Raw genomic sequence first — 26,665 nt, 5'->3', positions numbered from 1 at the left:
ATTCCAAAGAGCCTCCAAATCATTTCCATCTAAAATCCAGAGGCATGTCTGTCCTTAATTTAGCAAACAATTCCTTTAGGTGCATTTGAATAAGCTGATTTTTTTCAAGGGTCATTGCCACCAAGAATGAAACCCTGACTCTCTCCCACCAAAGGGAACTTTCTATAATCCCAAAACAATGAAAAACAGAGTCTGTTACCCTAGAAAGCAGGACCAATACCAAAAGACAGCTGGCTCTGCAAGGAGGAATGTGGACACAGAATGTCTGAAGATGCTTTCATAGACTCTGCTTGGGCACACAGGTCAAACTGGACCAGGTGTCTTTGGGAAGTATGCTCAGAAAACAATGATAACCCAAATAAAGTGGCCTAGCCCCACTGAGCCCCAGAGATCACAAAGCAAATGAAAAGAACAAAAGAAACCAGAGTCTAGTTTCTTAGGAACATAAGTCTCCCAGAACAATATTCCAACAGGCTAAATCTTAAGTCCTCTTGTCTGCTTACGTGCGTAAAGAGGATCCCCAAGCGATTCTGGCTGGAGTCTCCTGGCTATTAGGCCTTAATTCTCCTGATTCCTATGGCCCAGATGGTAGGGAAATGGCAGTTAGCAACAGTTACCTGGCTCCTCCTCTCTCAGAACATTGGAAGGCTGAATGAAGCAAAGGGTTCATGAAGGCTCCTCCCCATCACTGAACTCTTTTCAACGGGGCCTCATCCTTCCTTCCTGATTAAAGAGAGGGAATCAGAGAGGCATCAGAACACAGTGGATGAGAAAAGTAAGGACCCAGCCAGGTTCTAAGCCCAACTCCCTACACTTGCTGGCCATTGCTATCTGGCAACTTACTTAACCTCTCCAACAAGGCCACCAGGTACTGTTGTGCAGGTTGTGGACCAGCTCTAGGGTGTTGCTCAAATTGTAATCTCCGTAGATTTGTATCTTCATTGAAATAATGTTTCAGTGGATAGGAGTAAAGTGTCTTACAGGGTGTCTTTTTTCTAATTCATCCTAAGTCCCCAAATGGACCATCTTTAGCCCTGTATTCTGTGCCTCAGTTTCCTAAATAATAAAACAGAGACGACCCACATCTATCTATAGAATTGGCAAAATAATTAATCAAAATAGTGAGTATAAAGCGCCTTGAAAACCATAATGTGATATGTAGGTTATATTTCCCTAACTTCTGTTTGTGATTATGCAAATTTGAGGGACTGAGATAACAAAGATGAAACAAGTTTCAGCCTACAATGTTTTTTCTCCCTTTGAAAATAGAAGCAAAGGCCAGTATTCAGATAGCAAGTATCTTCTCACTTAAAATATGTCATGGTTCAAAAGGTAAATTTATACTGATCAACAGGAACTTAAAAAAATGTGCCAGTTTCTGGGAGCTGCTTTACTAAGTAAGTAAAGTAGCTGAATTAGTTAGACCTTCTCTGTCTTCAGATGAAATGAGCAAATTAAAGCTAAGCTCTGCCCATTCTCAACCCCACTACTGACCATTGGAAATTGGGTTTGCTTGGGAGGACAGGTCTGAGGGTAGGCTAAGGGGAAGTGGAAAAGTTATAAATTTTTAAGTTATCCCACGGAAGTCATTCTGCAATGTGATGTACATTTGAGAAATAATTATTTTCAGGAAAATAGCCCACATACTGCCTCTTGGATTCCTCTCACCATGAAGATTCAGCTAAGTATAGTTCAGTCTTATAACACAAATGATGTCATATGATTTTGATTTGGCTTGGAAAAAAGGAAGAATGGATAGGCAGGAGTTTTAGCTTTCTAATTTGGTCTGTTTTGAGACAATGTTAAGAAGAAGTTGAACATTTAATCTTCCTTTCTTGTACAAACTGTACTTGAGGTAGAAAATAATTGATAAGGGGTAAGTTTCTCTTTATAAAAAGTTCTCAGGCCCAGTCCAGAGTTCCACTTCCTTCCTTATAGTGCAATGAGCTCCACAACAGATCTCCAACGAAACTAATGAAAATTATTCTAAGTCTCTGAAACGGCTCTAAGAGCATACAACAAATGAAGAAACATTCAAAACAATCTACAAAACCTCGGTAAGAGCTGCAGGAGTCTATGGTGTGTGACCCTAGGACCATCTCCCCCATTCCTCCCCACTTTAGTGAGAAGCCCTACTCCAGACTGCTGCAGCCCAAGGACACAGGGCTCCCTCTCCCCCTAGTTCCAAGTCAGAGAACTACTTCCCAGGAGGGTCAGGACATCATCACATCTCATCCTGCCCCCAGCTACCTGTTGCTGAGGCTAAGTTCTGGTGAGTACAGCCAACAGGTGAAGGTTCTCTTCTTCCACCCAGCCCCTACTTATGGGAAAGAGGCTCGATCTTGGGTACAGAGCTGCTGAGAATACTGGAGCCCTGAATGCTCATGAGGCATGGGGCCCAGGCTTCTATTACCCAAATCTAATACACTGGGTACATGAGTTTTGTTATTCTCTTTTGTGTAATTTTGAAAATTTTCTATGTTAAAAGTTTAAGGACAAAAACATGAAAAAAAAAATCCTTCTGAAAACCAAGTACAAGGGACCCTGAGACTGAAATTCTGAGTCTTTATCAGCATCACTGAAATCTTCCTGCAGACTCAGCAACTTAGGAATATGAGTTCCATACTATACACAGGAGTACTGCACATAACACATACACACATAACACAATGAATATTACTTGATAATGATGCAGATGCCATCCCCAAAAGAAACCATTTCCAGAGAATGAGAGGGAAAGCTAGGAACACATTAGGGGTTCCCACAGGCCAAATTCATCCCTTCCTATAACTAGAAACCTTTCAAGAGTTTTGGAGAGGAGATAAAAGTGACCCAGAAAAGAGATACTAAAAAACATCTCTCCCCTCCTCCTAAAAACAGAGAATGAATCTTTTGATGAAGCAGCAGCTGTGTTTAATCACTAAAATTATCCTGGCCCTAATGGAAAAGAAACAGTCTAAGTTTGAAAGGGGTGGGGCTTTTTCTCTCTCACTTATTTTAGAAGCCAGTAGCAGCCCATGAAGAAAACAGAATCCTAACGTCAGGCCCTGGTAAAGGCTCCAGGAAGCAGAATTCCCCTCTCCTTTCTGCCCTCATGTCCAAGGTCGCTGTCCTCAGGAATCCAAGCATCCTGCTCTGGAATAAGGCTGCCCCGGGGATGCTTTCCGCCTACGCCTCCAGAGATTCTTCACTCTGTGCCCCAGAGGGCTGGTTCTCCTCGTCTTCATCACCAGTGGCCTGAAGAATCCTCAGCAGTTTGAGCTCAGGGTTCCAGCCTATTCCAGAAGTACTGTTTGGGGTCCTCTTTTGGGCTTCCAGCAAAACCTCCATCTGAGTCCTGATATCCTTGTGAGTACGTTCTATTCTAGGTAATTCAGGACCTAAAAAAAAGATGCAGTCATTAATTGCACATGGAGCCTTCTCCCAACTGTGAAAAATGGACAGAAAAGGAAGGGCTGGGTTGTCTTTAGGACCCTTCTGAGGGATGAGGACTGTTCCCTCCAGGGAGGTGAACCATCCTGGTCCACACAGGTTCAGCTCTCCCTGTCCTCAGTCACTTACTAAGGTTCCTCCACCCTAGTAACTTACTCTTCTTACTGGGGAACGAATCCAGGTGTTTCTTAGAGTAGTCCACCTGTGGTTTCTCTGTGGAATCCTGAAATGCCTACGTGTACAAGAAACTTGAATCAGGACTTTGGGGAACAAAGGATTTTTCTTAGAGACATTAATGTCTAAGATGAGATAAAATGCCACCTACCCAAAACTAAAAAGAGAAGCTGGTGTCACACATTCTGTACCCTCCAGGCTGACCAGATGAAGCCAGAATCCAGTTTTCCCCATTCGCAGCTGTCAACTAAGGGTAGACTGCCTCCAGAGGTGGCTGCCAATAATTCCTCCCATTCCTGTATGCACATACTGTTCTTTCCAACAAGAGGATGGAGTCAATTTCCTCTCCTCTTAAATCTGGGCTGGACTTGTGATTTTTTTTTTTTGGACAAATAAAATGTGGCAGAAGTGACACTGTTCCAGTTCCAGGCCCATCACTTAAGAAAGTGCTTTCATGAGATTACTTACTGTCAAGAAGACTAAGCAAGCCACATGGAGAGGCCTCATGGAAGAGAACTAAGATAATTTGGCCAACATCCCCAGCTCAGCCTCCAACTGAACGCAGCTGCATGAGTGACCTTAAGACAGACCAGGAAAACTGTCCAGTCAACCCACAGAATCACAAGAACTAACAAACCACTATGGTTTCATCTTTGAGGTGGTTTGTTATAGAGTAACTGACAACTGAAACAGGGCCCTAGCAGAATGGCCCCCGTATCCTCTCACCTGTTTCAAGGTGGGGCCTTCTATCTTCATCTGCTTCTGCTGCTTTTTGCAACTTTCCCGACCTGGTAGATTTCTGTGATCTGTGACCACAAACTCAATTCAATTCTCTTCTTACCGGTATTTCGTATCTCACTGCAGGGCTTCTAGCTGACCCCTAGTCTACAAATGACTCCCCATCCAGGACAAGACAGGACCTTAGAGGCAGGTAAAAGGGAGTTAGGCCCTCTGAGTTCTACTGGTGATTCTGTTAGCCTGGGACTGTGACAACATCTGTTACAGAATTAGCGATTAGGGTAAAGTGTGTGTGAAAAGATCCAGGATTCCTCCAAGAAACCTAAGGGACAGATGCCTATACACCATATAGCAAAAGAAACTCTAACTCTACCTTTTCAGTTTATGAATACTCCTCTTACTTTCTTGTGTCATCCCTAATGTACCCATATTGGCTTCTGAAAGTGAACGTCCTCCCCTGTGGAAAAACACTCTAGATCTATGATTCTTTTGCATCAGATGTTTTCCCAACTAGTCCCTAATACATTCTTTCCTCTGCCAGTCTCCCTTTCTTTAACTGAACATCTTCCAAGCTGTCACCAGAGATATGATGCTAAAAGGGAAAGCCAATCAAGGAAGGAACCCCCATGTTCAACACATGGGCTGCCTCCCCACCAGCACTGGTTCTCATCTTAGCTACACACTGGAAGCACTGGGGAATTCTAAAAACCACTGAGGCCTGGATCCCCACACCAGAAATTCTGATGTAATAGGTCTGAGGTACAGCCCGGGTGTTAGGGTTTTAAAAGCTCCTCAGGTGATTTCAGGGTGCTGACAGGGAGGAGCACCACTGACCCGGAGGATGAAGATCAGACATCTTAGGCTATTGGGCCTGATTTACCTCCTCCTGTAACTACCTGACCCCACGGCCACAGCAGACTGCTCAGTGCTCCCGGCAGCCACGTGCCTCCCAGATGCCTTTGCACAGGCTATTCCCACTTCCAGAAAGTCTCATCAGTACTGGGAAAACTCTCCAGAGCCAATGCAAAAATCATCTCTGCCATGAGGCCTTCCTCAGTTCAGTGAGGACAAGCCACTGCTCTAAGAACAGAATTCAAAGGGGCACCCCTAGTCACCCACACAGAGCTGCTCCTATTGGAGGCATCAGGAAGAGGAATGAAAGGCACCAGAATGAAACTCGGGAGTGCTGACCACCCTGGATGCGGGGCTAACTTTGGACAAGTACCTCCGCCCTGGGCCACAGCCCCATTTCTGTCTACTTCCCATGTAAAGGTCAAGAGCCTTAGATCTTCAGGCTAGAAGACACCATTGGTATCAGAGCTCAGTGAGATGGAAAATAAACCAAGAGCAGCATCCTTCTCAGGAAACATCTCACCCGGGCCCTCCCAGCGGCAGCAGGGTTGGAGAGTAAATTTTGATGATCAAACAGTTACTTTCACATTACAGTCAGCAATGTCCAGTCTACTTAGGGTAGAAGACTCTTCCATGGTTTAGGAGGATTCTTTCTCCTTCCCTCCCATTCTGCACCCAAGCTGAGAAACATCAGAGGGACCAGGGTAAGCATATCCTTCAGCTCAGACGTGATAAGGACTCCAAAAGGGGGAGTCTCTTGTCTCCAGCATGAAGGCTAGAGGAAAAGAATCGCCTGTCAAGAATTAGCTCTCTGCCTCCTGGGTGGGGCTAGACAGTGAGAGGCTCCTGAGACTTTAACCTGTGGCTGGGAGGTGGAGGGCCCTGACTCTGCTTCCTTAGACTTCTCTTAGGGCTTGGAGAGGGGCCCTGGCTCTTCCCTGCCCCATTGGCCAATGGGCCCCCAGCAGTATTCTCTTCAATAACCTGGTCTTACTCTTCATCCTCAAACTGCTGCTTTTTCTAAAGTAGGAACCGAGGGGAAAATGACTCTGACCCATGCCTGTGGTCATCTCTCAAATCCCCATGTGAAGCAGACATCTGGTCCAGCTCCCTTACTTAGTAAATATTTGATGGAAGGATGATAAACAGTGGACCAGCCAAACCGAAGCACTCCAAGGAGAATTCTGAGTGCCTGACAGGTAAGTCCCCAAATGACAAAAACTTCAGCTTTTCCTGTCTTCAGCTATGTCCTGGGATTTTCTCGTCCCCAAGCCCACAGTCCCCTTCCCACAGCGTGGTATAAACCATGGCACCTGAACATTTCTGCGAAGCATTATGACTCCCTGGTTCACTCTTGGATTTCTTTTTAGCCTCCTGAAACCCACATGAGAAGGAACTGAATTAGGACTTTTGGAAGTGAAGAAAACTTTTCAAAAAGAGTTTAAAAAAAGGAAGTTAGTATCTATAACCACACAGGAAGCTTGTATCTACAATCAGACAGAACAGGGAGACTCCCACCTCCCACACATCCCCTCCCGTGCCAGGCTGCACCCACTTGCTCCAGGCCCAGCAAGTCCTTGGGGTCCCCTCACCCCTCACTGCCATTCTACCTGCTTCCTAGTAGGTGTCTTCACCCTCCTCTGCTGCTGCCGCTGCTGCTTACTCTTACGACCTGGTGACCACAGAGCCAGCTCAGTCCTCTTCTCCCTGACGGCTCCCGCCCTTCCGCCAGGCTCCTTGCTGCACCCTGCTCCCCAGTGGGGACACTCTCTCTCTGGTCAAGACCCAGCCGAGGGGCAAGGGAGGACGCTTTTTGAAACTGAAGTTTCCTGAGTTCTACATGTGACCTGTGGCCACAGGCATAAATGAACTGAGACCAAGATCAAGTATAAGAAATGTGGGCTGAAGGGAAATGGAAACTGGAGCTCTGGCAGCACCAGAAAACCTACTTTCTGTTGTCAGATTACAATAGAATTTCTTCAAATGTTCAGGGTATCGCAATGCTGGTCTCTGGAGAAGAAAAGAAGAAAAGCTCTACTATAGGTCTTTCCCTTTCCCAAAATATATCCCTGAATGCATTTATCCATTTAGTCAACAAGCAGCGCTGTACCAGGGGCTTTGGAGAAGGGAAAAGATGTGGGGAACCAAGTGCAGAAGAAATAGAGAGTGTTGCTCTCCTGAAATCTCTCCCCGTACATGTACTTTCACATGTACAGCCTAGCCCTTCTGTGGGGCCTGGATCCAGAGTGGAAGGATGAAAGAGAAAGAAGAAACAGGAAGTTGACTCTTTCAGCCTTGAGGAGAGGTGACTTCGGCTTTGCACGCAGATACCTGTCTCTGAGGTTCCCTAGCTCGCACCTGCAGGGTGAGGCGGTGTACAGTTAAACACATCCTAGCAGAAATGGCACTGTCGGGGCGGCTCTTCTCCAGGGGAGGTTTCTTTTTCATCATGGCCAAATGTGTCTTCATCTCTGGATAAGGTATGGGTTTCCCTTTATCCAGTAAGAGGCTGGAGGGAACAGCAAGAGCAGACCATCAGCAACAACAATTCTTGGAGAGTGCAGCTCAGGAAAAAGAGATGAAAAGGGCTCCAAATTTAAAGAAATGTCCACTCCGGGCCTTAGAAGGCCTGTACCAACAGGCGCTGACCCAGTAATGGCTCTCAGATGCAACTGTGATAATCATAGCTGAAAGGGTTAAGTGTTGACATATGTCAGGCTCATGTGCTTTATACCAATGAATCCTTACAACACCCCAAGGGCAGGTATTATCCTCATTTTGCAAACGAGGAAAATGAAGATTAAAGAGACTAAAAAAATTACCAAAATTCACAAAGGCAGTAAATTTCAATACAAAATTCAAAGGCTGTCTCCCTCCAAACCACACATCCATCCTGCCTCCCACTTACCCATAATTCATCTATTAAAAAAAGAGCAAATACTATCTAGCTCCTGGTGGAGGTTTCAGTGAGAGAATATACACAGCACAGGCCCTGGCAGACGGGAAGTACTTAACAAATGGTGGTGATTCTTGTCATCACTGCATATTGGTAAGTCTAAGAACTCAGTGACCAAGTAGGGTGACGGTTTTCTCCCCTCCCTGCTCAGAAAGAGCACGTGCTTAGACCCCTCTCAGCTTCTAAGGAAAAGATGATGCTCGGTTCTCCCACAGGCTTACGTGATACTTACTCCTCCAGGAGATCCTGAGGTAACATGTCACACCGCTTCCACAAGGGTACAGATTCCGAACTCGGTTGCTCAAACAAGTGTACTGGGGAGGGAGGAGACACAATTGTCCTTAGAGGTCCCAACTGCGTTTCTGTGTTTTGGTTTTCATAGAAGAACTGAGCTGACTTGTCTTTCTGGAAGAGAGACAATGGAAAGAACTCCCTGAAGCACTGTCTTCAATGCCACTTCTTCCCATCAACATTCCAGCCTCCCAACACAACTCTGGTAGGGGAAGCTCCATCCTTCCAGATCTCCTCCAGCATCCCCGCCTCCCCTGCACTATGAGAACCACCACATCTTTCCTATCTGGCTCCTCAACCCTATTGTTGAATTCAGACCATACGGGAATTAGTGGTTCTGTTTTGTTTTTTTCTCCAGAAGGTTATTAATTTATTCACCGAGCAAACTGAACAAATATTTACTAGCCTTCTATGTGCCAGGCACAGGGCTAGGGCTTGGGATTCAGCAATGAACAAAATGGACCAAAACACTACGCTCCTGGATGTAGTAACCTTCCAGCCCTGGGACTTACCCAAGGATATATTTACCCAAGGAATGGTAGAATCAGAAGCACAGGTCCATTATAACTTCTAGTCCATTGATATTCTATTCTCATCGCACTGAAAATTAGTTTATAATCAACCAAGAATTCTCTCTGAATACCCAACAGTTCCTCCTAACGTCTCTTCAAGGAATAGAAAATGGTTTGGTAATTATCCCTTAAGAGGGTTTTCTTTTGCAGATTTTGTTCATTTAAAGACAGAATAAGGGAAGGGAGAAGATATCTGAAAGGAAAACAAAAATAAACTCTACAGAGTAATACCATGAAGATTTGGCCAAAACATCAAACTTACCTCTGTATATTTCTTTCTTTTCATCCTCCCATCCTGGCTGGTAACAATATGCTTCTTCTCAGCAAGACTTGAAATAAGAATAACCACAACTTATTCCCAGACATCTTAAACAGAAGCACCAAGGATACTTATGAATGATGACCGTGAAGATTTCCATCCTCCATTCAGTACTCAAAGATGGCTGGTTGGGAGCCCAGAGGTACCTGCTGCCCAGAGGCTGGAAAAACAAGAACCTCCCCGCCAACACCCTCACATCTAAATCAGGTTCCCCATCACGCTCTCATACAATCCAGTTATTTACTTTCATGGCATCAATCCAAATTAGTAACTATATACTTAGATGTGGTGATGTTTATAATTTCTGAATCCCATCACCACAAGACTCCAGGAGGACAAGGACAAAGTCTATTCAGTTCTCCACTGAATTCTCACTGCTTAGCAAAGAGGTGCTCAAAAATTTTTGGCTCTGTCATTTTCCTCCTCCTTCTTGTCTAGAACATGGATATGATGGCTGGAGCTCCAGCAATCAACTTAGACCTTAAAAGCCCCCATGAAGCACATCAGAAGATGGAAGCCATGGGCTAAGGATGATGGCCCAAAAAGCTAGAAGGAGCTCTGGTTTCTGATTACCTCACAGAGCTCACATACTAGCTGTGACCTACCTACTTCTGGGCTTCTTTTACACAAAAGGAAATAAAGCTTAGGAGTTTTTTGTTCATACAAAATATATATATATATATATTCACACAAAAATGCATACGTAAAGAAAACTTCACATGACTTTTTGAAAGGAAATTAAAAAGAAAGTCTCATCATCTCTGAACAGTCACTCAACAAGAATCTGAAAGCCTCAACAGTCACAAAAGAAAAACCACTTTCTTGCAATGGTTGTCAATATTAGCAAGCCTTGGGGCCTTTACCAAATCAACTTTGTCACACCAGCTTTGCACACAAGTTCTTTATGCTATTCATTTTGTACTAGTCCTAAGGGTTGAGACCAAAGATTCACGCACTTTACTGAAAACTTTTTTTACTAGCTGCTGATGGCTAAGAAAAACTGACAGTCAAAAAGCATCTGTTTCTTAATCAAACCTCACAAATACATTGGGCCCTATCTGGTATGCTCTTTACTGCTAGGTAGAATTTGATGTAGAAAAGTCCCAACACATGAATCTCAAAGTGCTTTAACAAGAATTCCAGTGTAGCAAGAGGCAAATGCAAGAGACCATAACCTTCTCTGTTTGACCTCCTGTTTCCTGAAATGAGGTGGCTAAAAAGGAGATGACAAAAAGAGGGCCTGCAAAGGACAGCAGGCATTTGCAGAACACAGGAGTTAAAGACTCTGAAGTTCTACACATGATACTCACCCCACATGCTTCTCTGGTTCTTCTGGGATCCAGATTACAACCATATTTCTAACATCTTGAGCACTGGGAAGTTGTGTCTCATTCAAATTCAGCACTGACAGCTAAGAGAAAGATATAAAGCCTATGCATGGCTTGAAGGTACCCACTGATGGTTTTCATTACCAGACTAAGGACTGAATTATCTTGCTAACCAAAAAAGTATGGTGGCTTAGAAGATGACAGAAAGACATTTCCCACCTTCAAAATATCTTCATAACATTCCCCCAAGAAACCAGGTATCAATAAAGGTACTCTGCAAGAGTAAGCACTGGCAAGTGGCTAATCTCCCCTGCCTCCCTGACATTAGGGTGGCATTTAGCAACCCTCAACCCCATCCATAGGAGGATACCTTGGAGCTCACCTAAGAGTACACTACTCATTCTGCCACTCCACTCCAAAGATTTAGATTCCCTACAGATAATACAATACAATTTGGGAGCAGGGAGGGAACTGACAGAGGCAGAAGCAAGTTCTCTACTTTTATAGCGTGTCTACGATCATAGGCACCTACATAAAAGTTAAAGTCATAACTCTTTTCACATTTGGATACTAGAACACAGGTGCTCACAGAAATCTTATAATCATCTAGTCCACTTCGCTGGTAGGATTCAGGCAGGGAGAAAATCTATTAAAAATTAGGCTGTCCCCATGAAAAGGAACTGATTGGCTTCAGGGAGATAGGGAAGACTTTTTTTGCACTATAAATCCTTTTAAGCTTTTATGCTTTTTGAGTTTAGAACCATGTGCATGTATTATCTAGTCAAACAATTAATTTAAAATTAATTTAAAATTAAGGTTAACTTAATCTAACCTTCTTGTTCTTTTTTTTTTTTTACATTTTTATTGATTCATAATCATTTTACAGTGTTGTGTCAAATTCCAGTGTTCAGTACAATTTTTCAGTCATACATGGACATATACACACTCATTGTCACATTTTTTTCTCTGTGATTTATCATAACATTTTGTGTATATTTCCCTGTGCTATACAGTGTAATCTTGTTTATCTGTTCTACAATTTTGAAATCCCAGTCTATCCCTTCCCACCCACTACCCCGCCCCCCCCCCCGGTAACCACAAGTCTGTATTCTCTGTCCATGAGTCCATTTCTGTCCTGTATTTATGCTTTGTTTTTGTTTGTTTGTTTCTTTCTGTTTTTTAGATTCCACATATGAGCGATCTCATATGGTATTTTTCTTTCTCTTTCTGGCTTACTTCACTTAGAATGACATTCTCTAGGAGCATCCATGTTGCTGCAAATGGCATTATGTTGTCGGTTTTTATGGCTGAGTAGTATTCCATTGTATAAATATACCACATCTTCTTTATCCAGTCACCTGTTGATGGACATTTAGGTTGTTTCCATGTTTTGGCTATTGTAAATAGTGCTGCTATGAACATTGGGGTGCAGGTGTCGTCCTGAAGTAGATTTCCTTCTGGGTACAAGCCCAGGAGTGGGATTCCTGGGTCATATGGTAAGTCTATTCCTAGTCTTTTGAGGAATCTCCACACTGTTTTCCATAGTGGCTGCACCAAACTGCATTCCCACCAGCAGTGTAGGAGGGTTCCCCTTTCTCCACAGCCTCTCCAGCATTTGTCATTTTTGGATTTTTGAATGACGGCCATTCTGACTGGTGTGAGGTGATACCTCATTGTAGTTTTGATTTGCATTTCTCTGATAATTAGTGATATTGAACATTTTTTCATAACCTTCTTGTTCTTAAAGGTCAAAGAGGTAAGTGATTTGTTCACTCATCCATTCAAATCCATCTACCCTCTCTTAGTCCCTTAAACTCTCTACCACAGGCATCCAGTAGGACGGCAAAGAATAGTAAATCCCTATCGTAGACAAATAGAAGGGATTTTCTTCCTAAATTCTAATTTAGCTCTGCCTCTAACTAGCTATGTGCTTTAGCAAATCACATCCTGTCTGGACCTCAGTTTCCTCAACTGTGAGATGTATGAGACAGACCAGCAACGTTCTGAAGCTGCAACTTATTCATAGGGCATGAAATCAAATTTTGTGAATTGTAGACTATACTGTTTAAAAATGAAATAGAATACAATAGAATAGGATAGAAAATTTCAGAGTATATCACTCATAGAGTAAGAATTGTTTCATGATATTTTTGTTGTAAAATGTATCTCTTACCATAGGTCATAGTTTTAAAAGTTGCAAAGTCATCAGAGTAGATGGCCTTAAGGCTCATTTTAGAGCTGATATTCTGGCATTCTAATTTCCCTGTATTGTGAGATAACAGTGTTTACTTAGTAGCTGAGCGTGCTCTATGCAGGATAAAGACAGGAAATTCTTACCTACACCAAACTGCCACAAATCAATCCCACTGCATCTGGGATTTCTGGGAACAGTATAGCATGTAAAGGCACTAACACAGAGCCTAGCATGTAATAAGGGTCCAATATTAGACAGTTATCATCATCAGTGACCAATAGCATTATAGATAGATTATAGTCATCCTGAATGTTAAATAAAAGCAAATAATTTATTCCCACTAGTAAAGATAAAATGCTGAGGAAGTATCCTTTTTAACCTGTGACTTACTTTGGGAGATCTATTAGTACGGTTTATCACGTCTTTGTTGGGTAAATCCTTCCAAGGCCTAAAAAATAAGAGTTTCCAAACATGAAACAGAGTCACAAAAGACTTACTGGGACGATAAAGTTGGTACTATGAGGAAAAGCCTCCTACTTATCTACAGAAAACCCTCAGCTTAATACTTACCAAATGAATGTACGGTCTCACCATCTCCTTAAGTTGTGTCTCTTTGTTTTCCCTAGAACAGCTTCCAAACAAACACTGTACACTACAGACACTTCACAACTATTTGTTGCATCAAACTGAAGAGCCTATGCGTCTCTCTCTCTCTCTCCAACTACAGATGGCTACGTCACCATCAATTAAAATGTATTAAGTACCTTTGATATAGATGTTTAAAAACATGTTAAATAAAGTGTGGCACAGGCATCAAATGGAATATTTTTCAGTCTTAACAATGAATGAAATTCTGATACATGCTACAACATGAATGAACCCTGAAAACATTACGCAATGTGCAATAAGCTAGACACAAAAGGACAAACACTGTATGATTCCACTTATGTGAGGTACCAAGAATCGGCAAATATACAGACACAAAAAAATAGAACCGAGGTTACCAGGGGCTAGAGGCAGGGGGGAATGGGGAGTTATTACTTAGTGGGTAATACTTGAGATGATGAAAAAGTCCTAGAAATGGATTGTGGCGATGGCTGCACAACATTGTGAATATACTTGATGGTGCTGAACTGTACACTTAAAAATAGTTAAAATAGTCAATTTTATGTTATGTATATTTACCATAATAGAAAGAGAACATCAACCCTTTACATTTTCATATCACTTGCTATTTTATTTGTTTTTTTTTAAATAAATGTATAATGAATGAAGATTGCAAAGAGATGTAAGACAAAGACCCAACTTGTTGGCCTAATTTATGAAGGCCTCCATGATACAGGCCCATGCTTTTTACTCCAGCTCCCTAGCCTCCTCTCTGACCCATTCCTGCTCTATGTTCTACACACAATGAACTTTCATGAAATTACTTTCCTTGTACCTAAAGAATTTCCACTTGCCTCCAAGCCTTTGCATGTGCTGTAGTCTAGAACTCTCTTCCTGTCCACTTTCCACGTGCAACTCCCACTTTACTAGGCTGCTCTGATTTCAGGCCTAGGCACAGATGCTACCTGTACAAAAGACAATGCCCTGGGTCAGGAGCCCTTCCTGGGTGCTTCCATATAACAAGGGGCATTCCTCTCTCCACACACATCACACTGAATTGCTCTTTGCCTCCTCAACTAGGCTGAAAGCCCCTTAGAGGTATCTTATTTACTGTTGTGTCCCCAGCACACAGCAAAGTGGCCCCCACTAAGATTTATTTGTGAATTCAGTAAGTGACTAAACAAAGATGTCATGGTTTGCCTTGACAGGCCCTGACTGCAAAAAAACACTATTTTCTCAGGGTTCAAGTCCCAGAAAACCAGAAAGTAGTCCTATCCTTTCCTATACTACCTTTAGCCTAACAGAAATCATCAAAGGCTGCGTAAACTGAACAGGAGAAAAGAAATCACCATAAGTGCCGCCACTAGTGCCGCTTTGATTCCAGGCAACAGGGTCTTTGAATTTTAGGTCTAAATTTTCCACAGACACCTCCCCCTTAGCTTCCAACATCAATAAGCACAAACTGGGCACCTAGGCTTTGTAGGCGATTCTAAAAGAAACCATTGCTTCTGCCTTTGAGAGCTTAGAAATAATTTGATACCTAAAAGTAAAAGAGAAGAAAGACTGCATATTGACACAGTTTTCTAATGACCTACAGAAGCTACTCCCTGTTAAGGGCTGAACTCTGCCTCCCCAAATTCTTATGTTGAAGTCCTAAGCCCCTAGGACCTCAGAATTTAATTATACTTGGAGATAGGGTCTTTAAGGAGATAATTAAGGTAAAATGAGGTCATATCAGCGGTCCCTAATCCAATATGACTAGTGTGCTTGTAAGGAGAAGAGATTAGGACATAGACACACACAGAGGGAAGACAATGTGAAGACACAGAGAGAAGATGCTGGCCACCAACAAGCCAAGGAGAGAGGGTTCAGAAGAAAACAACTCTGCCAACACCTAATCTTGGACTTCTAGCCTCTAGAACCGTGAGAAAACACATTTCTGTTGTTTAAGCTGAACAGTCTGTAGCACTTTGTTATGGTAACCTTAGAAAACTAACACACCTCTCATTTTAACCAACTTCTACAACACAAGTAAGAATGCTTTCTTATTATTTCCCATTGCCTATTCATCACTGCTTTAGCTAAACTGATGTTTTATTTTTAATCTAGCTTTCTCAAAGTCTGCTGCATGGGCAAAGGAAGTTAACAGAGAATTTTGAGGTAGTAAGCCCATTAAGGAAGACTCCATGATAATTTACCTGCCTTGAAATTTGGAGCCAAACTTTGAACCTTGAGGCAATAAAGAGGGAGGCTTGGTGAAGGTAAATTCTGATAAATGATGATGGGCAAGTCTCCTGGCCTGGAAGCAGGAATCTGCGATGTTTACAAGAGTGAGCACTGGGAGTCTGTCTGAAAGACCAGACCAGAAGAAAACACATAACATGTCAAAAGGGAGCCAAAGAAACAATTCAAAGATCTTGTAAGGAAGGAGACAGGGCTGGCTAACTCACCTTCAGCATTCAGAGGAGACTTGCAGGAGGAGCCCAGAATTCGAGGATGGCCCCTCTCAATCCGGCGAATAGTTGCCCAGCATTGTGGATGCTGACAAACAGCCAGGCCGCAGGTAGTTTCATCCCACTGGCTTTCATCTGGCAAGTCCATAGCTACAAGTAGTTCAGGACAAAAGCCAATCTTGCAACTCTCTAGCCCTCTGGAGAAACATCACCACATAATTAGGGAGTATTATTATATATTAGCCATGGAGTCCAGATATTAATTTGGACTTCCAGCACAAAATATTTTTAAACACCTTTATTGTGGTATGACTCCTGTACACTAAACTACACGTATTTCAAATGTACAATTTGATGAATTTTGATAGATGTGTACACCAATGAAATGACCACCACAATCAAGAAAGCTAACATTTCTATCACTCCCCAAGAGGCAAGAACAAAATATTTCTATTGAACCACATAGATAAATCATGGTCACAGGATAATTAAGAATTGGGTGAAAAAAATCTCAGCATAGAGTGACAAGAGTCTGGGTGCAGACTGATTTCAGAAGTTCTTCTAATTTAATTAATACCTGAGTGACCTGAGACTTAGCCAATTTGAGCTTCAGTTCCTCATCTGTAAAATGAGGATAAGCCTATTTCACAACAGGGTCATCATAAAATTTACTTAATGGATATTAAAAGGTCTGGCATATAGTTCAAAATAAATATTAGCATCCTTGCCTTTTCCTCTTCATTAATCATTAGGAAGGAGATGTCATCATCTCCAAAAAGCCTTATCAAATTACAACTAACGTACATGGGACTTGAGAATACGCAGATTTTCGAAAACTTATGGGCTCCTGGAATCAATCCCCTACAGATACTGAGGGAAGTCACAGAAGTGCTTTAGATGGTTCAAACATCTGGAAGATGTGCTTCCCCTTTTAACACGCTCCAGTTCTCATACAGGCAGCTAAAATACCCAACAGAAACGAATGGGTGTGCTCAAACAGCAAATCGGTCGACTCACAGTTGCATCAGAAGCCACTGCTTTGTACTCACTGGCTATATGGTCTGGAGTAAGTGACTTCACTTTCCTCAGCCTCTTTCCTTAGATAAAGTAGGGGATGGGGAAATTTTTCAGTAGGATTGTAGAAGCATTAAATGGGATAATGCACTTCTTGTATGACGTATAACAGGTGCTCAATAAATGTCATCCTTCTCTCTCTAGAAATGTTTTAGGCAATCACTACTACCTGATCCCTAATAACTTTTTAAGGTAAGTGGCCATTTCTTCTTTCTTTTACTCAACACATTTGACTACCAAATATGTGAGGGGATCTGTTATGGGCACTGAGACAAGAATGAACAAAGTAAGCCCCTGTTCTAAAGAGTTTATAATTTAAATCTAAGATAGCAAACTATTGGCCTGGGACTGCACCTGGCCTATGACTTGCTTTGTCTGGCCTTCACTTTGAGCCATTATTTAAAAATGGAAATAGTCCATAATGTCCAGATTTCCGGCTTCTCTTAAATATCTAAGACAGGGGCCCAATCCCAACTAGACAGCAACTGGCTGTAACGGAGCACCACCTCACAACTTCAAACCAAATATATTCTATCCAAATGGAGAGTTCCCCCACCAAACTCTATAACCTCTAGCCGAAACAGTTTCGGTTGCCATTTATCAACACATTTGCTGTTGCTTTTTTCATAATAAGGAAATATTTCTCTGTACTCATGTCTCTATCAAAAAACAGGGAAATTAAGGGTGACCTGAGACAGCAGGTTTCAAGGAAAAAAAAGCAGCATTTCTGCTCAGTAGAAGTAAGGACAATTTGTACGTATGAAATAATGAAAATGATACAACTTAAAAAGCCACTGCAAAACCATGCTGATGTTTTAGACTCGAAAAGATGCATGATGAACAACAATTCGAAGAACTGAAAAATAAATCCAACTTTAACAGGGTTTGTTTTTGAGTGCGAATGGTATTCTTACAACCGGCTGCTTGTTGATTTTTTGTTACCTGACCAGCCCGAACTGAGCCCCGAGGTCCAGTCATGCCCATCTCTGTCTGTGTCGCCATCCCTACCACTATACTGGCAAAAGGGTTCTCGTTAAAATTTTTTTAGGTAACAGTTACCCTTAATACCATTATTACAAAGTTGGGAGGGGTGAAAAGATTAAGGGTGAACATCAGCACCTGCAGAGTTAAAAAAAGATTCCCCGCTTCGTTCCGGAACAGGGAAGAGAGAATCCGACCTCAGAGGGCTAAAAGGAACTCAAAACGGCAAGAAGACCGAAGCCCACTGGGAAAAGCGCCGCACCTCAAGGATGGGTGAGGAGGGCAAAGGGCCCCACCTCCCGTCGGAGGTGGCCCCGCCCCGCCGCTCAGTCCACGCCTTCGTGTCCCACGCTAGCCTCCAGGCTGCGCCGTCTCCAGGCAGCAGCGCAGAGCACTGTGGGGAAAGGACGGAAGCCCCAGTGAGCCATACTTAATTTGGTGAGAAAATTCCAGAAGTGGTGGTGGCGTGAAGCAGGGAAAGTAGCCTGAGAAGGGACGCCGGGTGCCGGTGGCGTCAGATGGAAGCCCCCTGGGGCAAAATCATAGCGGCGTGGAAAGTTCGGACGCACCGGCGACTGGAAGCGGAGGCGGGGCTGGAGGGGAGGAGCGAGGCTATGACGCGCGGGGCACTGTGGGATACCGCGTGGGCTACGCGGAGCAGGACGGAAGCCTCGTTGGGTCAAACCGTGGCGACGCGGGAAGTCCGGACGCCGTAGCTGCCTGAAGAGGAGGCCGGAGGCGCGGGCCCCGGCGGTGGCAATGGCGGAGAGGCCCGAGGATCTAAACCTGCCCAATGCCGTCATCACCAGGATCATCAAGGAGGCGGTGAGCAGCTCCGGTTGACGGATGGGCTAGGGGCGGATGAGCGGGCAGGGGGAAACAGGCCCTGGGCCGGTAGCTTTGCTCACCCCCGCTCTTCTCACAGCTCCCTGACGGTGTCAACATCTCCAAGGAGGCCCGGAGCGCCATCTCCCGCGCCGCCAGCGTCTTCGTGCTGTACGCCACATCCTGGTGAGGCGGGCAGAGCTGGCCAGAGTTTAGCTGGGGTTGAGGCTTAAGGGAGGCGCAGAGACCCCCTGGTTCGGAGTTCGTGGAATGGAGCCCCCAAAATCCCAATAATTGTGTTCTTCCTCAATGGAGGGGGGTTCATAGTCGTCATCCAGTTCCTACAAGCTGTGAAACGAAATAAAACAACAGAATAACTTTGTCTTAACTCTTGTACAGGGAAGGAAGGGACCCACCGTGTCACAAAAATGCATGCATCTAAGACGTAGGCTTACCCATTCCACCCCTGGATGCTCCTTTTCCCACCCACTCCATATGCCGCAAGAGGGGGTCTGACAGCCCTTAATCTTTCAGTGCCAATAACTTCGCGATGAAAGGGAAACGCAAGACACTGAATGCCAGTGATGTCCTCTCAGCCATGGAGGAGATGGAGTTTCAGCGGTTCATTACCCCGTTAAAAGAAGCTCTGGAAGGTAACTACCCTTTCATTTTCCTAACCAAGTAGATGTTCATCGTGTGTGACCTGCTTACCTGGCCCTGAGTCTTTATCAGCTTTGATCCCTTTGAGTCCAGGAAACAAGTATTGGATAGGACTTAGGTGGCATACCTCATATCTGTTTTCTGATGGCTGGGCAGGTTATTTTTCCTTCTGTGCCTCAACTTTTCCAGTTATGCAACAGAGTTAGCTGCTGCAGTCTGGTTCAGCCTTGCCTCCTAACCCCCTCCTTCATCCTTACAGCATACAGGAGGGAGCAGAAAGGCAAGAAGGAAGCTTCAGAGCAAAAGAAGAAAGACAAAGACAAAAAAACAGACTCAGAAGAGCAAGACAAGAGCAGGGATGAGGACAATGATGAAGATGAGGAAAGGCTGGAAGAAGAAGAACAGAATGAAGAAGAGGAAGTAGACAACTGAAGAGGATGAGGAGACTGGCACCGTGGAAGGTACCACTTTGAAACGTGGTACACGTTTGTGTGAAGCTTTTTCCTGCTGGGCAGAATAGTCTTAGGCAGAAGAGCCTGAGAAGAACAAAATAAAAACTGACTAGAATCATCATCAAAACCAGCACTTCCCAGACTCAGAGCATCTGAGTAGCAGAATCCTGTTTTGCTTAATCAGTCTGAAGGTTATGACTTTTTGGCAAGAGTGATTCTGAATGGCTAACTTAATCGGTCGATTTGTTCTCTCTTATTTACTTACATATATAGTTAGGCAGTTTTTGACCCCCAGTTCCCTCCCACCCACCTGCCCCACCCCATACCATCCCCTAAAAAAGTAATAATAACTTCCATACTACCTACTGTGTTCCCAGATCACAGAGGCAGTCAAGGCTCAGGAAAAATTGGGGTTTTGATCATGGTCAGCCTGTTTGTACAGTATTTGGCAATACTAGCTTATTAAAAGTGATCAGATGGCTTAGCTTTAGAAAACTACTAAAAGGATGTTGGAGAACAATGAAATCTGTTCTGTTGTCTCTTAACTTGGCAGTAACATTAATTCAATTTTGGTTTCTACACACTCACTTGGCTTGGAGCTCTTCTATATTGCCTATAGGCATGTAACCTGCTTGGGTGGCTACATTCTGGGTACATAATGCGTTTAAATCAGCAGTGTAGAGTAGAATGAGTCAAGCCAGGGTGTGTCAGTGTCTTACTTTTACAAAACAGATTGGTTAGTCTTAAATGCACCTCACTGCCTGCCATTGTACAGCTTCAGGATTTGCCATCTTCTCCTGGAAGGTATAAAATTCCAGGCTTTCTCTTCTTGTACTCCATCTCTCAGACCTGTGACTATGGCTTTTCATTCCTTCAATTCATGACAGGTTCCAAACTTTATTTCTTCTAGGCACAGCTTTGTCCCTCTGTGCTTCTTACCTCCTGTCTCTGTTCAGCCTCTCTGCTCCCCATTCCCACTTTCTGTCCTTTTTCTCACTTCCTGCTGTCCACAAACTTTGACGACCTGCTTAATATCCCAACGTATAGGTTTCTCCAATTCCCTAGTTCTAATCTCATCTTTTTAAAAAATGATTTTGTAAACCTCTGAACCATAAGGGAAATCTGATGGTGCTCAAGAATCTTAATTCCTCCCCCAAAACCATCCCCTTTAACTGCTTCTGAAGTATCTCTGTTGACCTTTCTTCCTTTTCTTCTCTTTCCATTTGGTGCTTCAAGCACTTTTTTGTTTGTCTCTAAGTAGAGTGCTTGGAGGTTGACAGGTAGTGAAGTGTAGTTTGACACTGTTAATTTGATAAATGGATACAGTGAAAAGTTTGTGATAAAATGAGTGAAGAATATTGAGAAAATTATAATGCTTTGTATAAATAAAGAACACTCTTGTTAAAAGAGAAGACTCCCGTTTCATCCTGCTTGTTTATAAGTGTGCTTTTGAGGAGGACCCACTGACGATGCTCTATATAGTTTTTGGGTTGCGGACTGGACCAGACCCTTGTAAATATGGGATCCTGCATCATCTTGGATGACCAGCAGATGCTGCTCGTCAACAGGAAAGGGTGCTACTCTTCAACCACAGTGACAGCCCTCCATGGCTCCAATGGGCACCCTGTACATACAAGATGTTCAACAACTCCAAACACTGACTGAGTCCGTGCTGTGTGTCCAGCACTGTTCTAAATGCTTTCAAGTATTAACTCAAACCTTAAGGAACACTGCTGCTTTGCCATGATTTCGGCTATAACACTATATTACCTCAAATCTACATAGCTTTTCAAATCATATTTCACAGATACACAACCTCAACAGGCATTAGACCCAGTGGCTTTTTTTTTTTCACAGCAGAAACAGCATTCCTTCATTTTTTCCACCTCTCAAAATTATATTTGAATGAAAGCCAAAGTTATTCAATATATTTGTTTCTTATTTCTCCCTTGAAATTTATATTGATGATAAAACAGATACAGTGTCACAGTACTGTCTCTGGGAAAATAGCATACACTGATGAGCCCTTCATAATTGGTTATTATACAATTGATTTTTTTCAAGTATAATGAACTTCAGTTTTTTCATCTCTAACTTGGCAGTATTAATACCTAGGAGAAAGGGGAGTTTTAAAAGATAACAAAATTCTGCACAGTGCCATGTACACAAGGCTTTGGGGTTTGGTTTTGGTTTTGGGTTTTATTTTTTTCTCTTCTGTACACATTTTCATTTCCCTTTGAATTAACAGAACAGCTTCAGAACTGGAAAGAATCCTCATTTTTATAAGGAGCACTGAGATTCTTTGAAAGAATCAATATAACAAATCTTGTCTAAGATAAATTTGTTCTCTTTCATAATAGAATGTAAAGTGGACACATACACAGCGTAACATTTGCACTCTGTAATGAAATTAAAGACTAATCTCTGGCTTCTAGTAGACATAGGCAGTGTCATCAACTATTTGATTGTTTTTGGAGCAGAAGAACATTAAGGAATATTGAAATAGTTGAGGTTTAATTCCAGTTTATTCATTCTATATTTATTCATTTCTAATTGTATCTAATTTTGTAAAAAATGTATTGAAGTAATATCTATAACATGTTTCATATAATGTATACAACATTATATTCTATTTCTGTATTACCCTGTAACATGCTCACTACCAAAAATTTAGCTTCCATCCATCGCCATACTGCTGATCCCCTTTACCAATTTTTCCTTCCCCTCACTCCTTCCCCTCTGGTAACCACTATTTTGTTCTCTGTGGGTTTGGTTTGGTTTGTTCATTTATTTTGGTTTTTGTTTTTTATACTCCACATGTGAGTGAAATCATACAGTATTTGTCTTTCTCCATAGGACTTATGTCATTTAGCATAATACCCTCAAGGCCCATCCATGTTGTCATGGAAGGCAAGATTTCATCCTTTTATAGCTGAGTAGTAGTCCATTATGTGTGTCTGTATGTGCATGTGTATATATATACCACACCCTGTCTATCCATTCATCTGGTGGTGGGCATTTAGGTTGTTTCTATATCTTGGCTATTACAAATAATGCCACAATGAACATAGGGGTACATATATGTAGAAACAGATCATTTTTTAACTCCCATGGGCACCACTTAGCTAAGCCCTCAAGTTCCATCTGGATTTGTATGGCTTCCTTTGAGCTCAGTTTCCTGCCTCATCTCTGCTTCCCCTAGCTTCCTCTGTGTACTGCTTGCCAAGTGGCTCTTCCTAGAATGTTGCTATGCTGCAGTGCCTTGCTGCTTTTTATTAAATCAAATCTATTCCTAGACCTGTTACTCAAAGGCTGCTTAAGGAGGGCTCACCTTACCTTCTATTGTAATCTTCTACCCCACATAAGTCTTCAGTCAAGAAGAATCCCCCCCAGCAATCCCACTCCTGAGCATATTTTCTGAGGGAACTCTAATATGAAAAGATACATAGATCCCAATGTTCACAGTAGCACTGTTTACAGTAGCCAAGACATGGAAATAACCTAAATGTCCATCAACAGATGAATGAGTGAAGTAGTTGTAGTATATTTATACAATGAAATACTACTCAGCCATAAAACAGAATAAAATAATGCTATTTGCAGCAGCATGGATGGACCTAGAGACCGCCATTCTAAATGAAGTAAGCCAGAAAGAGAAAGAAAAATAGCATATGCTATCACTTATATGTGGAATCTTAAAAAAAAAGGCACAAATGAACTTATTTACAAAACAGAAACAGACTCAGACTTAGAAAATAAACTTATGGTTACAAGGGAGGAAAAGGAGTGGGAAGTGATAAATTGGGAGTTAGGGATTAACAGATACTAACTGTTATATATAAAATAGACAAATAAGTTTATACTGTATAGTATAACTATAGCCAATATCTTATAGTCACCTATAATGAAAAAGAATATGAAAAGGAATATATGTATGTATATGTATGACTGAAACATGATGCTGTACACAAGAAATTGACACAACATTGTAAACTGACTATACTTCAATTTTTAAAAATGGAAAAAAATGAATCCCCCAAAGAATTCTTCTTCCACATGACTTTAGTTCTCACCAAATTTTGATTACCTAAGAAAAATGTTTCCTGAGAGTTGGAACTATAAGTTAAAACTACAGAATTCAAGGACTGGGAAGAATGTTTGAGGTCATCCACTGGTTTTTCTCAGCCACACCTCTATCATCCTTGTAGTGGGATCTGGATTTTGAAGTTTCTCTACTAGGCTAGGGTAATGTTTCTCATCTGTTTCTTATCTCTCCTTTTCATGCCTAGAGATTGTGATCTGGGTTTGGAGGATGGGAGGATTATCATCCTTACCGATGCAAAATTACTTTTGCAGCCTAATCTCCTGTTCTCACAGACAAGAAATTGAGGCTCATCAGAGAGAACTGACTTGCCCAAGATCTTGCCACTAATTTATGAAAGCTGGGATTCTGATCCAGTGGCCCATAGCCTGGCTGCTGCTGCTGTTTCTTTTTTGAACAATTTTAGATTTACAGAAAAGTAGCAAAGAGTGCAGAGAGTTTGCATATAACCATCACACAATTTCCCCTCATGTCAAAATCTTACATAACCATGGTACAATTGTCAAAACTAAAAAAAAAAAAACACTATCGATTAAACACCAAACTATTGGTATCTCACCAGTTTTTCCACTAATGTGCTTTTTCTTTTCCAGGATCCAATCCAGAATATCACACTGCATTTGGTGAAGCAATTTTCTTTTTTAACTGATATAAAATTGACAGAACATAAAATTAACCATTTTAAAATAGGCAACTCAGTGGCATTTAGCACATTCACGACCACCACTTCTATCTAGTTCCAAAACATTTTCATCACCCCAAAATAAAACCCCATACCAGTCAGACAGTTACTCCCTCCCCATGCTTTCCTCCTCACATCCCCTGGCAACCACTAATCTCTAGTTCTTTTTATGCTCTTCACAAGCATTTAGCACATTGCCATGTAACTACCTGGGAGGCATTCACAATAGTTTGGTTGAGTTTGGATTTTATGGGGTTTTTTTTTTCTTTGTCTTAAGTAAAATATACCAAAAAGGGCAAATAAAAGCAGAGCTTGATAAATTTTCACACACTAAACACATCCATGAAACTCACATTGAGATCAATAAACAACATGACCAGCACCCTAAAAAAGAGCCTTTGGGCTCCCTTCCAGTCACTCCCTATCTCCCCAGTAGTAGTCGTCCTGACTTCTAGCACAGATTAATTCTGCCTGGGTTTGTACTTCATATAAACGAAATCATACAATATGTACTCTTGTGTCTGACTCCTTTTGCTCAACATTCTGTTCAAGATTTATTTGTATTATTGCATTCACAATATTTTTTATGGATAAAAGTGACAGATTAAGAGAAAATTATAGTTTAAAGGGGGGTGCGGGAAGTGGGAACAAGTTTTTCAGTCAAAAATAAGAGAGACATAGGGAAAACAGATTACACCAAACAGCAACATTCTTAAATTTCCCCCCACTGTTTGAGATCTTAGAGGTAAACGGTCCTAATTAGTTATCAGTAAACTCAGAGATGGAACAGGTGTCACGAAAGAAATATTGGGCAGGGGATCTAAACTGGGGGGAAAAATAAACAATAATTACCCCTACGTGTTGAAGGAGTATGGTTAGCAGACATTGAAGAGAAAGCCCACTGTGACGGGGCAAATTAATCTTCTGGCGATTGTTTTTTCCAATCTATAAAATTCATAGTAACATAGTTATTGTCAAAATTAGATAAGTGAATGTGAAATGTATGGTACTGTCCCTGACTCTTTCATACACACAAAACACTACTTTCTTTCCGCCACCTTTCATATTTGAACACAAATCAGAACTCCAGCAGCTGGGAACTAAGCAGTGTCATATTTCCCTAGCATTAAGCCTCTCTGCCTCTTCGACTTGGAGAGGTATAAAACAGGTCTGGGGTACAAATTTTGAGAAATAAAATCTGACAATAAATGTCATACACCCATGTGCATCCTTCGCAGTTCAGACTTGACTTTTCAGTAATCCCTCTCACCTTTATAAAGAAATTCCTTTGCTAGGTTATGGATCCCGACCCCTGTTTCACTCATTCGATCCTGCCAGTTCATCCAAGCCCCATAAGCCTCAGCAGATCCCTCCTGCCCTTGCACATACTCTGCCGCACCGCCCTCCTACCACCCGACTTTTGGTCAAATTTCTCATTGTACCCATCATAGATAGCTAGGTCGGATCCCCCTCTCAGACTTGGAGTCTTTCCAAAGCGCCCATGTCTTTCACATCACATCTCCCAAACTGCAACAGAGTAAGCCCTGAGTAATTACGCTGGAATAAATTTTCTCTGAAAACTTGGATGGCAGCCCGGTGCTGAACCCAACAACTTTAAAATGCTCAGACGGCAGAAACGGACTTAGCTATTGTGTTGGACATCATGGTGTTATTTTAATGTCCTTGACATATAATTGTTCTTTCCACAAACAACCAGCGCCAAGTATGTGATAGGCTGGGAAGAGAAGGGCTGTAAAGAAAACCTTAGAGATGTAACCGCCTTCCAAGCCGGCTCTCATGCAGCACCTCTCCTGAACTGCTCTTGCGCCCCCAAGTGGGCTCCCTGGGGCCTTCCCTGGCACATGCGCGGACCCCGGCGAAGGGAGGGGCGGGCCCTTTCGGCACACTCGATTGGCCAGGCCTGCCGACGTGCGTGGGCGGGGCCGCGGCCGAAGCTGACCTGTCCTCAGGCAA

The 26,665-nt window shown here is 42.5% G+C and overlaps 3 protein-coding genes across 11 annotated transcripts in view; 1 reads left to right on the top strand and 2 right to left on the bottom strand.

Annotated features, from left to right (window-relative positions):
* The window catches only part of RGS3 (regulator of G protein signaling 3), a 134,905-nt gene extending 131,827 nt beyond the window's left edge, over positions 1–3,078 (bottom strand). For 2 of the 4 annotated variants that reach the window (XM_015245339.3, XM_072959959.1), the window contains exons 1-2: positions 2,993–3,078; positions 618–723 (exon numbers count right to left, since the gene is read on the bottom strand). The gene's annotated coding sequence lies outside the window, so the exon portion shown is untranslated. Of the gene's footprint in view, positions 1–503; positions 553–617; positions 724–2,992 lie in introns of those variants that run through there. The other 2 variants (XM_072959957.1, XM_072959958.1) reach the window with 2 other exon arrangements.
* Positions 2,891–18,375, bottom strand: C4H9orf43 (chromosome 4 C9orf43 homolog). Of its 6 annotated transcripts, none has more exons than XM_072959963.1 (14): positions 18,109–18,375; positions 15,913–16,112; positions 15,661–15,811; positions 13,247–13,304; positions 10,645–10,745; positions 9,278–9,344; positions 8,385–8,557; positions 7,555–7,705; positions 7,146–7,206; positions 6,807–6,868; positions 6,510–6,570; positions 4,333–4,412; positions 3,589–3,664; positions 2,891–3,380 (listed from the first exon to the last, which is right to left on the bottom strand). In XM_072959963.1, exons 2-14 carry the CDS (start codon positions 16,061–16,063, stop codon positions 3,169–3,171), a joined length of 1,404 nt encoding a protein of 467 aa, XP_072816064.1. In that variant the 5' UTR covers positions 16,064–16,112; positions 18,109–18,375; the 3' UTR covers positions 2,891–3,168. The 6 variants fall into 6 exon arrangements, with proteins under 6 accessions (XP_072816064.1, XP_072816063.1, XP_072816065.1 ...); XM_072959962.1 differs by having other exon boundaries at positions 18,233–18,375; XM_072959964.1 differs by lacking the exon at positions 18,109–18,375 and adding an exon at positions 17,932–18,085.
* A 214-nt stretch (positions 18,376–18,589) lies between these two features.
* POLE3 (DNA polymerase epsilon 3, accessory subunit) lies at positions 18,590–21,319 on the top strand. Its single transcript, XM_006211357.4, has 4 exons — positions 18,590–18,795; positions 18,896–18,981; positions 19,330–19,448; positions 19,715–21,319. Exons 1-4 carry the CDS (start codon positions 18,730–18,732, stop codon positions 19,885–19,887), a joined length of 444 nt encoding a protein of 147 aa, XP_006211419.1. The 5' UTR covers positions 18,590–18,729; the 3' UTR covers positions 19,888–21,319.
* The last annotated feature ends 5,346 nt before the right edge of the window (positions 21,320–26,665 follow it).

Source organism: Vicugna pacos, chromosome 4 (genome assembly GCF_048564905.1).
Source record: "Vicugna pacos chromosome 4, VicPac4, whole genome shotgun sequence".
In the NCBI taxonomy this organism is placed as follows: domain Eukaryota; kingdom Metazoa; phylum Chordata; class Mammalia; order Artiodactyla; family Camelidae; genus Vicugna; species Vicugna pacos.
This window is presented reverse-complemented; position numbering and strand designations above follow the sequence as displayed.